The 15,586-nt window shown below is 32.4% G+C and overlaps 1 protein-coding gene across 2 annotated transcripts in view; it reads right to left on the bottom strand.

Annotated features, from left to right (window-relative positions):
* The window catches only part of LOC126747536 (uncharacterized), a 57,977-nt gene that overhangs the window by 1,473 nt on the left and 40,918 nt on the right, over positions 1–15,586 (bottom strand). For both annotated transcript variants that reach the window (XR_007664226.1, XM_050456255.1), the window contains exons 2-4: positions 4,451–4,618; positions 2,938–3,149; positions 2,200–2,827 (exon numbers count right to left, since the gene is read on the bottom strand). Coding sequence is in view for 1 of the 2 variants with exons in the window: in XM_050456255.1 (XP_050312212.1) it covers positions 2,200–2,827; positions 2,938–3,149; positions 4,451–4,618 (1,008 nt within the window). In the remaining variant the exon portion in view is untranslated. The remainder of the gene's footprint in view (positions 1–2,199; positions 2,828–2,937; positions 3,150–4,450; positions 4,619–15,586) is intronic.

Raw genomic sequence — 15,586 nt, 5'->3', positions numbered from 1 at the left:
TCTTATAGAAATAAATCTTAATTATAAAATATTTAAATAACTATTTCATTTCAAAATATATTTCCATTATTAATGTACGCAAATTTAATTAGGTCGTCATTATCGCCTTCTGTCTCAACCAGGTTTTCTTTTATAAAATTAACTAAACGTGGCTCGATATTATTATTCTGTTCAATTATGGAAGGCATCGGGTGTATTCTTTCTGCTTCTCGAAAGGTTCGTTGTTGTAAATCTAAAAACATGATGCGGAATCTTTAATCTAAGTTCACAGGCTAACTTAGAACATTGAATATACTTTAATAAACATTGGCTGTTTTCGATTGAGCGCAAGATCTACACAGGGGACAGAGGGGATATTTTGTTCTTGTCCTTTGTGTGGTACTTCTTTAAGTCCGATTACGGTTTTCATAAATTTCTGTTTTTTTCCTGTAAATCTCACATTAGTAGAATTATGTTCTGGCAATGAGCTATTTATTTATTTGCTTTTCATTCTAGTTTTTCTAGTTTTTTTTAAAGGAAGATGATCCTAGATCATTCTCAGTTGGCTGGAAATCGTAGGTGACCACACGCTGTCTTTTAAAATTTTACTCTATATAGGGGATGAAAGTGATTTAATGCGCAGAACGGGATTCCATAACTTATCCAGAAATTTATGTAAAAGCAAACCAACTGCGTTACATTCCTTAATGGCATGTTGTTGGTAATTCTCATTGGTTTGCAAGGTAAGACTTATGATTTCTACTTGATTATTAATTTAATAGAGGATATTTCTTTGAGGGCTTTTTTCTTCTTTCTGCTTTGCTTTTCGTTTTTTTTTGGGTTTAGATTTATCCTGGACTCCGATTTACCTTTAGATTTACCCAAAAGGTAAATCTTTTGCCTTTTGGAATTCTGCGATACCTGGTGTACCTAGCTTAACTGGTGGTTAAGTTAAAACCTTCGAGCTTTCGGATTCTCACCACTGTGTCTGTTTTCCCCGATTGTGACAAACTGATTAGGAACATCATATCTCTAAAGTGGCTGGAGCCACCTACAAGAGGATTGGCGACTGAGTGGTTTCCTAGCCTTGATAGCAGCTTAATACCAGCAAAATACCCGTTTTAATTCAATAGTAAATAGAAATCTGTTGTTTTACTGATTTATTCTTTTATCTACCTATAATTTATTTTCTTTTAAATTTAACATTGTTGAAAACATTTAAATCTCTCCTTAGCTGATTAATAACCTTATATTTGGCATTATTAAGTATATTTAAATTAAGTTGTTAGTACTAGATACCTAAAGCCCGTACGATCATACCTTTTTGCTAAGGGAGTTAAATAGGGGGTTAAGCTGTTTCTTCCTGGGTGAGTCTACACATCTATACACCTGAGCTTCTTTAATACATGAAAGTGACATTAAATGATTGGCCTGTAAAATACTGAATCTCGACTTAATATAATAAATAGTAATGCCATAACCTTTAGGCGGTACTGAGACTCTAGAAAATTCGATAAATCTCTTGATCGTGATTGTCTGGACAGGGCGTGTGCGAGTTGGCGTAAAACAAGTGAATAAGTAAAAGTGCGTGTTTATATAACATACAGGCTGCCTCATATTATTTATTTACTATATTAATTATTTTAAACTAAAAAACTGAAGAGGTCAGTTTTGGTATTTAAGTAGCCAATGGCCAAAGATATAGAACAAATTTATCAATCTTTAACATTGTTATATGTAATTGGTTTTTTCTAATTCTATGTTAAAACAAAATAGCTTTATTATTAGTTATTTATAAGTTTATTGTATAATACATTTATTTTTTATATCTTGATACTGCTGGCCTGATAAAAATAGTATAGTTTGTGCACTTCACCAGATTTTTCTTTATTTTCGTTTTAGTAGAGTCGTTCTTTTGACAAATGAACCGATGATGTTTTCAGTATTGATGATATTTTTACAGTCACTAATTGGACAAATTTTAAAGTCTTTGAATAAGTCTCATACTAAGTAATACGTTATCAGACATCTTAGTATAAGATAAATAAGAATAGCTTGTTCCTGACACCCGAGTTTTTTTGGCCGAGTTCCGTTCCAACACGTTTAAATAGTGTAAATAATTTTTTTTTTTAATTTATTACATTAGGATTAATTGCATAGTTATGCTTCAAAAATTGAAAATAGACATTAAAACAAATTTGTAACAATAAAGCAACTTACATCTTCTAAACCTGTCGAATTAATTAGAGGCAATCCAATATCCTGAAATGAATTCATTGAAGAGAACCCACTCTCATCTTCTGTCGAACTAATACTAGCCGTAGCAAGGGATCCAGGATTTAACTGTTCCTTTACGCATTTAAACTTATTCTCCGTAAATTCATTTCCAGAACTTCTTATGGAATCACTAGTTTGCGAATTTCTTTCGAGCTTGTCTACTCTTGGTCCTAGGAAATAACAATCATTTTCATCAATGTCAGACCCGGCTGAATTTTTGAAATTCTTAGACGATTCCGAGTTGCGTCGGTACTCATTTAGTTGTAGCGACAATTTTCTGTTTAACGCCATAGAAATGCTAATCTCGCTCTCGGGCAAAATAAGTTTTGGACTTAAATTAAAACTACTGGACCTCTGAGGCTTTGCACTTTCGCAGGGAAATTCTTTTGCTAGTTGTTGTAGAAATTCTACATCAGATGGTACGTCAGGAATGCTGTCCGATGAGCTAAGCTTTGGTTCTTGTGTGCTAAGTAACGACTGGGCGGTTCTAAGAAGGCGAAACGCTTCCTGGGATAGTTTTTCTGGAGGTACTTCATTAGGATTGCAATCTTGTCGTTTCTGGGAAGGATTCCTTTAAAAGAAAAAACAAGTAATAAATATAGTTTATGATTATAAGAATATTATTCTATAAGCATTGTTTTTTGGAGCATACGTTATAAACGGCTTACGAATAGCAATTACCAATTATTAAAAGGCTCCTCAACTAAACTTCTTTTACTGCTCACACTGCAATTATCACTTTCATCGAAAATGTAATGTTCACTTTTTGATCTCGTCACTGACTTTTTTGTATTAAGTCGGGCACCTAAGTGTTCCAAACTAACATAGGCCTTTTCAAGAAAAGTCACTACTTGTTTTAATACAGCTTTATACATTTCCCGACTCTTTTCAATCTGAAAATTCGAAAGTACAAATATAAGTATTTATAGGTATATTTTTAAATAATAGATTTGCAATAACGAAATAAATTAATTTAATTAAAACTATTTGTTAAATTAAGATTAATAATTATCATATGTTTTTTTGCTTTCTTCGGTTTCAAAAAGCTAAAACTGACATATAAATATTTTGCTAATATGTTAATAAACTAAAACAAAACAACAATAATGGGTAACTAAAGGTACTTCGGTGATCCTCCACTAAATTTATTTAAAAAATATTAATCCGACATGTTTCGGACATATAACATGACCATCATCAGGGATATCAAATTAAGGGGTTCCATTAATACATCTTATAGATCTAGTGTCTAAGATAATGTTAAAGGATTAAAACGAATTAAGATACATGAGAATGAGACCAAACATGGATTTACAAAAACTTTAAAATTACACCATTACGACAATAGGTTAATAATAATACAGCTATTGTTTTGTAAACAAGAACTGACAACAAGAGATATGAGTATGACCGAAGTATCTTTACTTACCCATTGACCTATTAACTCCATTGCAAGAATAGACTACTTCTTCAACAAAACAAAATTGCCATTTACTTATTAAAAATAAGTGCATAGTATTAGAAAGGTAATAATAAGATTTATAAAATAATTTATAGAAGTTTGGGATGTTATCTAAAAAATCTTGTTTGTTGTAATCTAAAAAAATATTATTTTTAGACCGTTTATTTTTCATATATTTCTTTGTACGATTAACCCATAATTACATCAACAAATTCTACGGAACAAAATATTATCGCTCGTACCCAATTTTTTCTATAATACTTATAGAACTTTTTTTTTTAATAGGGTGCCATTGAATGTTTTAATTTTTAATCAAGTAATCGCAGAAAAATAGTTTTTATTGTATTTTATGACTTACACGCCGTAAAGAAAGACAAGTATGTCAAAAGATGCTCTTAGCTGTTCTATCGATATACGAAATTTCATTTATTTAACGTAAAAAGTAAAAAAGTTAATAAATATTCCCTTTTTCCTGCGTCACTCGATATAGAGTACTGACATATGTTAATATACTTTTCAGTTGCAAAATATTTTGGTTTAAGGAAAATATTTAAAATCCGGCAATGTTTCGACTGATGACCTGCATCGAAGTTCATTTGATAAAGCTATATTGACTACTTTCTGTTTACAAATAGACCTAACTAGAAAAATAATTTAATTGCTGGCACCTTTGTACCAAAGGAAAAGTAATGAAGGAAAAGTAATGCTGATAAAACATTCATTTTAACTTACCTCTTTTATTTGCCACTGCAATGTTTCAATCTTATTTTGATTGTAGATACTCTCGACAGGTATTTCGTTTCTTTTAGGCTGTTGTGAAAAAAAGGACGCAGGTGCTGTTTTCTGAATTATACTTCCGCATGAAAATCTTCTGTTTTCTTCTAAATGTGGACGGTAGTTCTGTAATAAAAAAAGTATTTTTCAAACCCATTATAAATATACAGTGATCGCCTAAAGTTCCGCATAAATTCGATAAAAAGTAGAGTCATGATTTTTTGAGAAAACGCTCGGACCCGTCAATTTTTATTTGTATTACAGTTATTTGTATACAGGGTGGAACAACAAAAAAGATATGACGTCATCGTTTTTCGTCATTTTTTTTAAATGGAATGCTATATTTTTGATTGCATTTATGAAATATAGGCGAAATTCCAAGCAAGTTTCGAATAATACACCTTATCTCAAAACTCAACTGTTTCCGAAATATTTACATTTAAATAACAAGAAAACAAATAAGTACGTCTATTTACAAATTAAGGTAAAATCGAGGATAAAAATAATGTTATAAACACTGCCAATTGTTTCTATTTCCATGGTTGCACTTGTAAAGAATCTCCATTTTTGAATGTCACTGTCAGTTCGAAAATTAATAGTTTTTATCAGAATTAATTATGACTATTTTAACGGAAACCCAACGAATGCGCACGCAAAAAGAAGTAAGTGAACTGTTTAATGCCAAATATCCAAACCATCCTATTTCTCAGCCAACAGTTAGTAGAATAGAGCACAAATTCATAACTTCAGGTCATGTTAAGGATTTGCCAAGATCAGGTCGTCCAAAAATTTCTGAAGAAACAAAATTAAACGTTCTGCTCTCCGTCAAAAAAAATCCAAACAATGCAACTTCACAAATTTTAGTTGACAATAATATAGCCGGAACGTCAGTAAGACGCATCTTAAAAGCAAATGAATACCACCCTTATAAAATTATGATGAACATTTGAAATGCAGAAGCAACTTTTTGTTTAAACGGTGTCGTAAATCGGCAAAATTGTCGGTACGGTACTGGTCAGCGTCAAATCCACACTGCGCAACTGAGGCTCATACACAGTACCGTAAATCTATTAATGTTTAGGCTGGTATCGCGGAAAATATAGTAATAGGGCCATACTTTTTCGAAAAAAACTTAACAGGACAACGCTATTTGAATTTTCGCTTTTCGAATTTATGCGGAACTTTGAGCGGTCACTGTATGTATTATAGTTTTGCCTAATATTTTATAAATTTATTTGATTAAGTCAGGTTAATTTTTATTTTTAGTTTCGGATAAAATGAATTTTTTATGCCATTTCATTTTCTATATTTATTTCTGATACCGTACTTATGTCCAAAAGTTATGGGACATAATATGTCCCATATTTACCAACTATTTAGATGCAGTTCAAAGAAATCCGACTAGATAAAGGCAAAAAAACCTTCATTAATACTAGTAGAGCGTTTTTGCCTTTAAGCCATCACCTTTTTATCTTATTAAAACTTTTTTATTAACAAAATCAATCCATTCAGAAAATATTTGACCTCCTTTGTTTCTGTTGCAAATTTTGAGTGTTATAATGTAAGATATCGTCTTTTTTATTTTCATCGTTTAATTTCTAATGATTATATTTTTGTGTGTATATTGCAAAGCTTACTCAAATAACAAAACTCATCAAAAAAATTACAGAACATTTCTTCCAAAGACGGGTTCCGTTTCATAGGTTTTCTCATACACAATATTTTTCTAGTAATGTTATTTCTTACTAACTGATAATGTCTTTATACGATGGAACACGTAGGCTTAAAAATAAAATTGGACAGAACTCTAATATTGTCCATTGGGTGTATTTTTTTATTGTAAATGTAATTCAAAATTTGTACGTTATGGTAATTCAGTACGACATGCCAATTCTCATGTACGGATGTGCGGTTAATTAAAACTTTTATTCGTTTATCGTCAATCATTGCTTATTCAATTGAAAATTGCACAATATTTCTTGGTTAAAAAGATAAGAAACCGCAATATCCTTTCAAAGTAGAATATTGGTGGATTACCTAACCGTAAACTTCAATAAATAGTATAAAGTATTTTAAATAATTAAGTTAAATAATCCAGTCCCAAGATCTTTACATCCTTTCCGCTCTTGTGATATTGGTTTTCCTCCCATATCCTCGTAATAAGACATTCATTTGGCGATCTCTGTATAAATTATACGTGTCCGTCCCATCTGAGCCTTTGAGATTTTATTTTATTTCCTAAATTCGGTCTTTTGTACATGTTCTTCAGCTCCTTATTCGATATCGACCTGTTCTCTCATATACTCACTGCAGGTCAAGATTTTCCGCATAATCTTTCGTTCAAAGGGTCTTAGGACTAGATCGTTCTGTTTCGTCATTGTCCATGTTTCCGAACCATACATATTAATTGGCTTGATTGCTGCCCAATATATCAGTAGTTTGGAGTTCCTACGTTTCAGTCAAGACTTGAACAAATCTTGTAAGGCGAAAAATCATTTATTGCCCTTTTGTATTTTTGTTTTTATTTCGCTACCGATATTTTTATCTAACCTCGGATAACAATATAACTGCCTTAGGTACTAAAATTGGTTTACACATTTATGTAAAATTGTTCATAGTTATGTTTTGTCCCATTCTGTCACTTGTTTTCTATTTGGTCTTGTTTTCGTTGATCTTGAATTTGAAAAAAAAACTTTCGTCGTTCATGAACAAAGAGGAGATTAAGTACTCGTATATTAAGAGATAAGTGTTGTTCTTTCCTATTCTAACATTGGTTTTAGAGTTTTCTACGTATACTTTCACTAATTTGGATTCTGTATCCCTATATCCCTTTCATTACTTGCCAGATACTTTTACTAATCGGTAAATAACAGAAATCTACAAACAGCTGATAAACATTTAAGCTTTGCTGTAGGAGCTGTCTTAAGGTGAAATATTTGATCTCTTGGGTCAGAACATGCATTGGTATTGACCTAAGTTCTTTGCTGCATATGGAGATATGCATCCTCTAAGTATCTCTAGTAGCACCATGTTATGTTATATTTTGCAGGGTTATTTCCCTATAGTTTTTACAGACCAGCCGGTCTCCTTGCTTATTAATGGGAATGAGCATAATACCCTGATTCTACTTCTCGTCACTTCGTAGGGTTTTCGTTTTTCATATGTTTTTCAGTAGATTTAGTCTGTTAGTATATAGATATTACTAATATGCTTGGATGACATAACAAAGAGAAGAGTAACGAAAAAAAGTTTACGTGTCATAAAAATATAACAGATGACAATTAACGACATAATTTAATATGAAGCTGAAAGAAGGGCATATCGATTGTAAGAAAACCGTTTGACAGTAAGCTATAGCCAGGAGTTATGCATCCTTGAAATAACCACCTACGAAATATATACAATAAAATAATTTAGATAAGAAAAGAAAACTTATAATTTCGAAAAACAATATATATATATATATATACAAATATATGTATATGTATGTATATATAAGGGTAGAGAATGCCTCAGCTGACAGCGAAAACGAAAGAATTTTTGTGATTCAAATTTTTAGCAAAACTTAAATCAAGGTTTATTCTAGATGTAAACCTTATATTAAGAGGAGATATTATTTCTAATCATTATAATTAAAAATCTTAGTTAATCATATTTATTGGCCTGAGGCGTAATTCTGTACAGGAGCAAAAGAAAATGTTTACAGAAATAAAGGTGGAGTAGCTGACAAAAATGATGCATCCTGCTCAGGTGATTTTTTTCTTTATATTTTGTGTGCGTTGTCCTTTATTTTGTACTTGTTTAGGTTTGATAGGATCTGTGAAGTATTAGTATAGGTCCTTCCACCAATAATCTTGCATACAATTTGCGGTTTCTTTTATCATCAAAGGTAGCGCTCGCGGAACCTTTCCTTTTCCCAAATTTAGTCTGAATATGTCCAAATTATTATCCATGTTCAAGAGCTGATTTATTTTGCTTTGTTTTCCTCACTATTTAAACCTCTTTTTGGAAGCTATTATAGTTATTCTTGCTGGTGTGTTCTTTAAAATCTGGATTTTTTATTCTCTCATAATGCTGTTTGAACACTTATTATCTGGGAAAGTCTGAATTAACCACGTGGAAAGTTGTCTTAAAGATTGTATATGGTTGTTGAGTTTTGAGTATAGTGAAAAGTATCACCTTGCAAAGAAAATGTTTTTTGCAATTCTCAGGGTAGGGCAACCAGAAAACCTTTTAAAGAGTACTCCAACAAACTTATCATTTAACTTTAATTTTCTCTTTTTACAATAATATTTTTCCTTTTTCAGTTTTTTCCACTAAATTAGGTAATTATAAAGAAGTAATAGAGTAATATCAATTTTAATTTTTAATTGCGTAATTACCAAACCATATGTATTTAATAGCCTAAAACCTTAGTACGTATATTAAGCGACGCTCTTAAAAACTTGCTTAAAAAATTTTCAAGGCGAAGGTAGACTAGGACTGTTAGGTTGACTGTTATACATCCAATGTAGATGTATAACAGTCAACTTGACTTGATAGATCATTAAAAAATCCGTCAATCTGTGAGGATAAAACATTATAAATGATATCAGATCACATGATTCCCAAATAAACCTTTGATTCACCATAAGTTTCGTATCCTTGCAAAGAAATAGAATAATAGCGAGCGTAGGATTCTGGTACAAAGATGAATTAACGACCGATGAAGGCACAGGAGCATAAGATAAGAGATTTTCCATCCGTTAAGAAAGAAATCTTGCATCGATCTTACGCAACGGAAATCCTTGCAATACTCTACTGTGCCAGAGAAAATAATTTATAAAACTAGAAGAACCTAAAATAATAAGAAGATTCTAATAATATCTTAAAACCAGGCAGGCCTGAATAACCCCGAGATTACATCAAAGCTAGTATGGAACTACCTACGGGAACTAAAAAAGCCGGGACACAGCAACAATATAACTTTTCGGGGTACCGGGACACATCGTTGTACGAGGAATTGAGAAAGTTGATGCATTTGCTAGAACTGGGGATGCCAGAGAGTACGACAGGCATAAAAAGGTTAAGAAACATCACATTTACTGACCAGTTAAGCATGAACAATGTGTTTGTTAAATTTTTTCTTAATCGAAAAATCGCCAGAGACGACCTTCAAACGGGACACATGCCACTTAAGAGATACTTAAATATAACCTCATAACCTGTACTTGTGAGGCACTTTGTAGCAGAAGGTAATCCATAATTGGGAAAGACCGAGAAGAACTAAATATCATAGCAGCAAAAACTTGTACAGGCTCAGGCCAGTGCATGGCAGCGACGATATTACACTGGGAGAATAGTGGAACCAGTTGTTTTCCGGCATTTGCGAATCATCTCGGTAGTGTGAGCGGCTGGCGCACCGAGCGATATCTCTGGAGACACGTAGAACGTTAGTGAATCTTCCAAAACATTGGTGTGTCTAATATGTAAGCAGCCCTCACCGCCAGGAGGCCAGTTTAAATCTGAATATTAGCGCGACTTTTATATCGAAACAAATAGTACGAAATAAATACAGTGTAAAGAGAAGTTTCTAATATTTTAAGTTGTTGTATTTAATGTGTACGTATGTAGTTAATCAGTTGATTATTTTTGTGTATCGATGTTTTCATTTGCACCTAAACTAATGGCAAAAAAGACACAGAAAGGGGTGAATATATTATTAGAGTCGATTCAAGTTGAAATGCACTCGAAAGCAAAAGCTGGACGAGGTTCAGGAAGGAAAAATCGGTTTTAATAAATAAGTTAGGAACTTACTGTTAACTACATTTATTACATAATTAACAATAAAAAAATGTACATTAATATTATAGGATCCAATTATTTAGGTGACTAGATTTAAATATTGTACATATCTAGTTTAAGCATTATTTTAACATATTATCTTAAAGTATTCTTTTTATCAATTCATTGGCACTCAAATCGTTAAATATAACCCAGAAAAAAAGTTTTTCCCAAAATAACTTGTTCTATAATATACGTATGTATACATATGACGCCACTACTTGTGATCGTATAGCTTTCGATTTATTTACTCCATATGTAGTTAAACGTTCGTAATTAGTATTTTTAAAATTAATGATATAGATTAGAATACACAATAGAGGCAGTAAAAGTAAGAACAACAGGTTGGCTTGTGTTAAATTAAATTACCTACGTTAAACAAAATTCTATTTGGAAAAAAAGTGGATTTTTCTTCTTAAAGAATTCATTTACCAGTAATTTACCTCCGACAATTTTAATAAGAATTTATTGCATAAGCTCTCGTGCATATAGTCATGCCAACAAGATGGAGACCGAGAAATGAATGCAGCTGTTATTAAAGAAGTTTGGCGCTCAGATAGTAGAACAAGCGATAGGGGATCGTAAACGGAGACAACAAGAGGAACGAGACCCTAAACAGAGAGAAGAACAAGAGGAACAGGATTGTAAACAAAAAGAACGAGATAAGAAACAGCAAAAAGAACCACAACTCCAACTGTTTGAGGCCGATATGCCTCAATTTAATAAATCTGGATTACCCCTCCACTCTCAACGGAGTTTCGAGAACAAATTTTTATAAATTATTTTATTGACGGAGTTCGAGATCCAGATACTATCTCTGCTTTAAGACCCCGACCATGAAGACTTCAGTTAAATTTTTTCAGATTCCACTGTTAAAACTGTAATGAGGAAGGGGCACCTTAAACGGCAATGCCCCAAGCTTTTGACGGACTCAAGAAACGAGGAAAACGTTATGGGGCTTAAGCTGACTGGGTGCTACCAAGTCCCACGTATAAGAATACACCTATTGCCACGTCCTAGAGAGAGTTCAGTAGTATGGACCGTAAATGTGAGACGGTAGTGTAGAAGTATTTACATCGTGAAGCCATCATGAAGCCAAATTGAATCCTTGAGTCAGCGAATAGAAAAAAGATCCCGATTATCTATTGAATTACATGAAACTAAGGTTATCATTGGCTTAACAACATTCTAGCAAAAATGATGGATGACATGATATTAGAAATAGATGTTATGGTTACTCATCTTGGTTGTATATGTTTAAATGGATGTATATATCCATATCTTGATAACAAAAAGTAATCTCAAGATATTACCATACTGCTAATTCAAAGATGGAGAAACTGTTTTGATTGAACCCGTTTAAAGTTGTAACGTATATCGACTATTGACAAAGAAGAAATTAACTATTTTAATGCGAATGGTAAACTTAAGGATATGATCAACACCTGAAACAAGGAAAGAACATTGGCGTATACTCTGAAGTAGTGGCAGTTATGAAAAATGATTATCGCATTCGTCATTCAAGTAGACCTTTCTCTGCATGTTTATAAAAGCTTTCAGACAAATCTTCTGCCAATTTTTCCACGGACAAGAGTAGTAATTTGGGCTATCTTATTGAGGAAAGTCAAATGTGTTTTTCTTGCACGATAATGATTTGAGTAAGTATTGACTTAGTGTGGCATCGAATTAACACTGGAGACGATGCTCCAATAAAATAAGCATTTCCAAGAATTTCGATGACTAAACGAAACAAAGTAAATTTTTCTCGACTCCAAGAAATCAAGACACAAGGAATGATAGAACAATCCCAGGGTCCTTGGAAATCTCCAGTTGTATGTATTAGTAAAAAATAATGACGGATCTACCAAATGTTCTGTAACTATCGGCGACTGAATTAATTTACTAAGAAGGACATTTACCATTCTACCAAGAATTGACGACACCCTGAACACATTATCAGGTTCACGATGGTTTTGAACGTTGGATCTGAACGGAAGAAGTTCGACTGGAACAAGAAACTGGGGACAGAGTCTGGTTTTATAATTTACAGAGGACGAACGGCAAGTCATGAAAGCTTGAGAAAGATTGGGAAGATCCAGTTAATGTGGTCACCAGGATAAACGACGTGGTGTACCATATTCGTCCAACAACGAAGATGAAAATTGCAAATATTGTCCGGCCTTATTATGACTCAGGTGACCCCATCTTTGACCCTGAAAGTGTTGATTGACCGGGACTTGAGAGGAAAGCAGTGCTATGAAAATGTGAATACGTTATTCATTTTTATAGTTTTTGCACTCTTTTGCTCATATTTGGCAATTTAAGTTGGTTAGTTAAGTTTATTCAGGGTTCTACTAACGATTAATTTAATTGTGTCACCCATGCGGTCTGGATTTTGGTAGGTCATCTTATTTGTGAGCCCCATTTGTATATCAATTGGTCTTTACAAGAAGTACTTGTAAGACTAATGATATTCATGGTCATAATTAACATATCTTTTTTATGTTTATCTGGGAAACATTTAAACCATAGTCAGCGCGAATCAGGTAAAAGGTGTAAGCTGACGTTGGCAATAAAAAGAATATGTTCGTGACGAAAAGTGCATTCATCGCAATAAGTGTGTTCCAGGCGGGGATATGTTTCTGAGTTAGGATAGATTTGTTTAAAGCTGGATAGAAAATATATTTAAATAGATGAATTTGAATTGATTAACCAAATTTTATTTAAGAAAATAGAACGTGACTTAACGAAAGTCAATTATAACATTAACATTTTAAGGGTAACGCATATTAATGAATCAAAATCAAATGCCAAAAATACCCCGGTTTCATATGTTATTTTGGTTTTTAAAAAGACTCCAGGTCTCATGCTCAAGGTGTTATACATATGTTTTAGAACATTTTGGATATATTCTTAGAACTTTGAGAGTATGTTATTTGTAACAAGCAACAATTAATGCCACTGCAGTGATTTTGAAAAACGTGCGTTGGGTTTTCTCATAGGTGTAACTCTTAGTAATTTACATTTCTTCGAGAAATGCCCTTTAGAGACACATTTATTATATAAAGTGCTTTCATTTCAAAACGAACGACCCTTAATAACTTAAAAACCAAAACAAAGAAATCACGTCAATCTAGATATACAGGGAGACATATAATTTTATATTTGACAAAATTAATCACTTCCTCACTTCCACCTAACCTCACTTCGATATGTCATGTGGGAACCCCCATCATGTGACACATCACTGTAAGCAGCATTAAAATGTCTATTCAACAGTTCCAAAAAAAATGAAATCGGTTGACGTACCCGCGAACAGTGAACTAAATATGTATTACTGAAAATTTTATCAACTTCATACTTGGGTACGTAAAATTGGTATCCTATAGTGTAATACATTATTTTAAAGGACATACAATTTACCATCCAACGGTGTATAAAAAATTTAAGTTAATAGACTCATAAACAGTAAGGGTGTAAAAATGTGTTAACAATTTATTCAATTCACAGAATTTATTTCATTAGTCTTTCATTAGTGCTCAAAATGTACTTCGTTATTCGCGAGACAATAATAAAGTCTGTTTTAAAACTCTTCGCGAATATTGGCAAGTGTATGTCTCTAGATTCGCGAGTAATTCGATCCTTTAAAGTTTAATCATTGATATTTTCAAGGGTTTTTTAAACGTCGCTTTTTAAATACCCCCAAAGGAAAAAATCTAATGGTTTAAAGTCTGACGACCATGCGGGCCATTGAATTGCACCAAGCGCGCCATTCTACATTCCTGGAAACTGTTTATTAAGCCCCTCTCGAACTGTCAAAGCGTAGTGCTGGAGAACTCTATCTTGTTGGAAACAGAAATTATTTTCGTTTCGTATTTCAACACTAATTTCATCTACACAAAAATATTTGGACTCAATGAACTGTTTATTACCATACATTTCTACTATTAAATTGCTTCAACTTGCATCAATTTTCTTGGCGAAGTAAGATGGAAAATTGTTTTCCATTTAAAATAATGTGTCACTATGAGGCAACCATTTGACATACCAAAGTTTAAGTTGATAAAATGTCTTTTATTTGGTTATACGTCAATCGATTTTGTTTTTTTTATTTGATTAAATAGGAAATTGTAGGCCCTTTAAAATGATGTGTCACACTGAGGGTAGCCATTTAAAATACAATAGTTTCAGATCGATAAAATATCCATCATTCCCAGATATTTTTGGTCGCTATTCGCGTATGGTACATCAACCGATAACCGATTTAATTTTTTTTGGCACTGTTGAATAGACATTTTAAAGTTGTTTACAGTCACACCATGGGGGTTCTCATTTGACATATCAAAGTGAGGTTAGTTTTAGGAGAGAAGGTGATTGACAGAACTATGTGAAATATAAAATTAAACGACCCCTGTATATTTATATTCGCGTGTTTTATTTTATTGTTTTTTTTAGGAAGCAATTAAGGGTGGTTCGTCTTGAAATGAAAGATATTATTATTCCAAATATATATTATTATTATTTTCAAGCTTTTGATAATAAAAGTCATTCTGATCAGCTAAGCCATTAGAGAAAAATGAAAAAATGTATAAAATTTATATTTTTATATAAGAACTGTTCAAGCCCTAGTATTTAGCTTTATTAGTATAATCCTTTTCTTCAAACTCGCTTGCGCCATTTTTCATTATCGAATATTTCAATTCTTCTTTTATTATTTATATTCTTATTTTATGATAAGATCTTACAAATTTTTTAATATTGCTAAAGAATATATATATTTTTTTAAGTCCGCCGGTTACTTCAACAACTTACATAGCAAGTAACGTTGATAAATCACCCTTAAAAAAGCTTAATATTTCACCAACAGCAACAAATTTGAATTAAAAAAAATTTATTCTAGTTTTTTAAAATTCGTCGAGCTACTCAAACAACTTATACAGTAAGTAGGGGTAACTATAGATTAATTACGCTAAAAATCATCACGAAATCACAAAAAATCAATAGACAAAAAACTATCTTATAAAATATTTTGCTCTATATAAGTAAAAGAAACCACAAGCGAGCCGGATTGTGATACGACCTTCATACAGACCCCATCTGCTAGGTAAATAAAACCCGCCCGAAAACTACCCACGCAGACAAACAGGCAGAAGGGTAGATAAGAAAAGTGAAAGTTACCATTAGTCTTCGTTCGCTATTCGGTGTAAAAACCACAGCTGTGTTAGATTATTTTTGAAACGTCTCGGAATATTATATTTTGGTTTTGAAGGA

Source organism: Anthonomus grandis, chromosome 19 (genome assembly GCF_022605725.1).
Source record: "Anthonomus grandis grandis chromosome 19, icAntGran1.3, whole genome shotgun sequence".
NCBI classification, from domain to species: Eukaryota; Metazoa; Arthropoda; class Insecta; order Coleoptera; family Curculionidae; genus Anthonomus; species Anthonomus grandis.
This window is presented reverse-complemented; position numbering and strand designations above follow the sequence as displayed.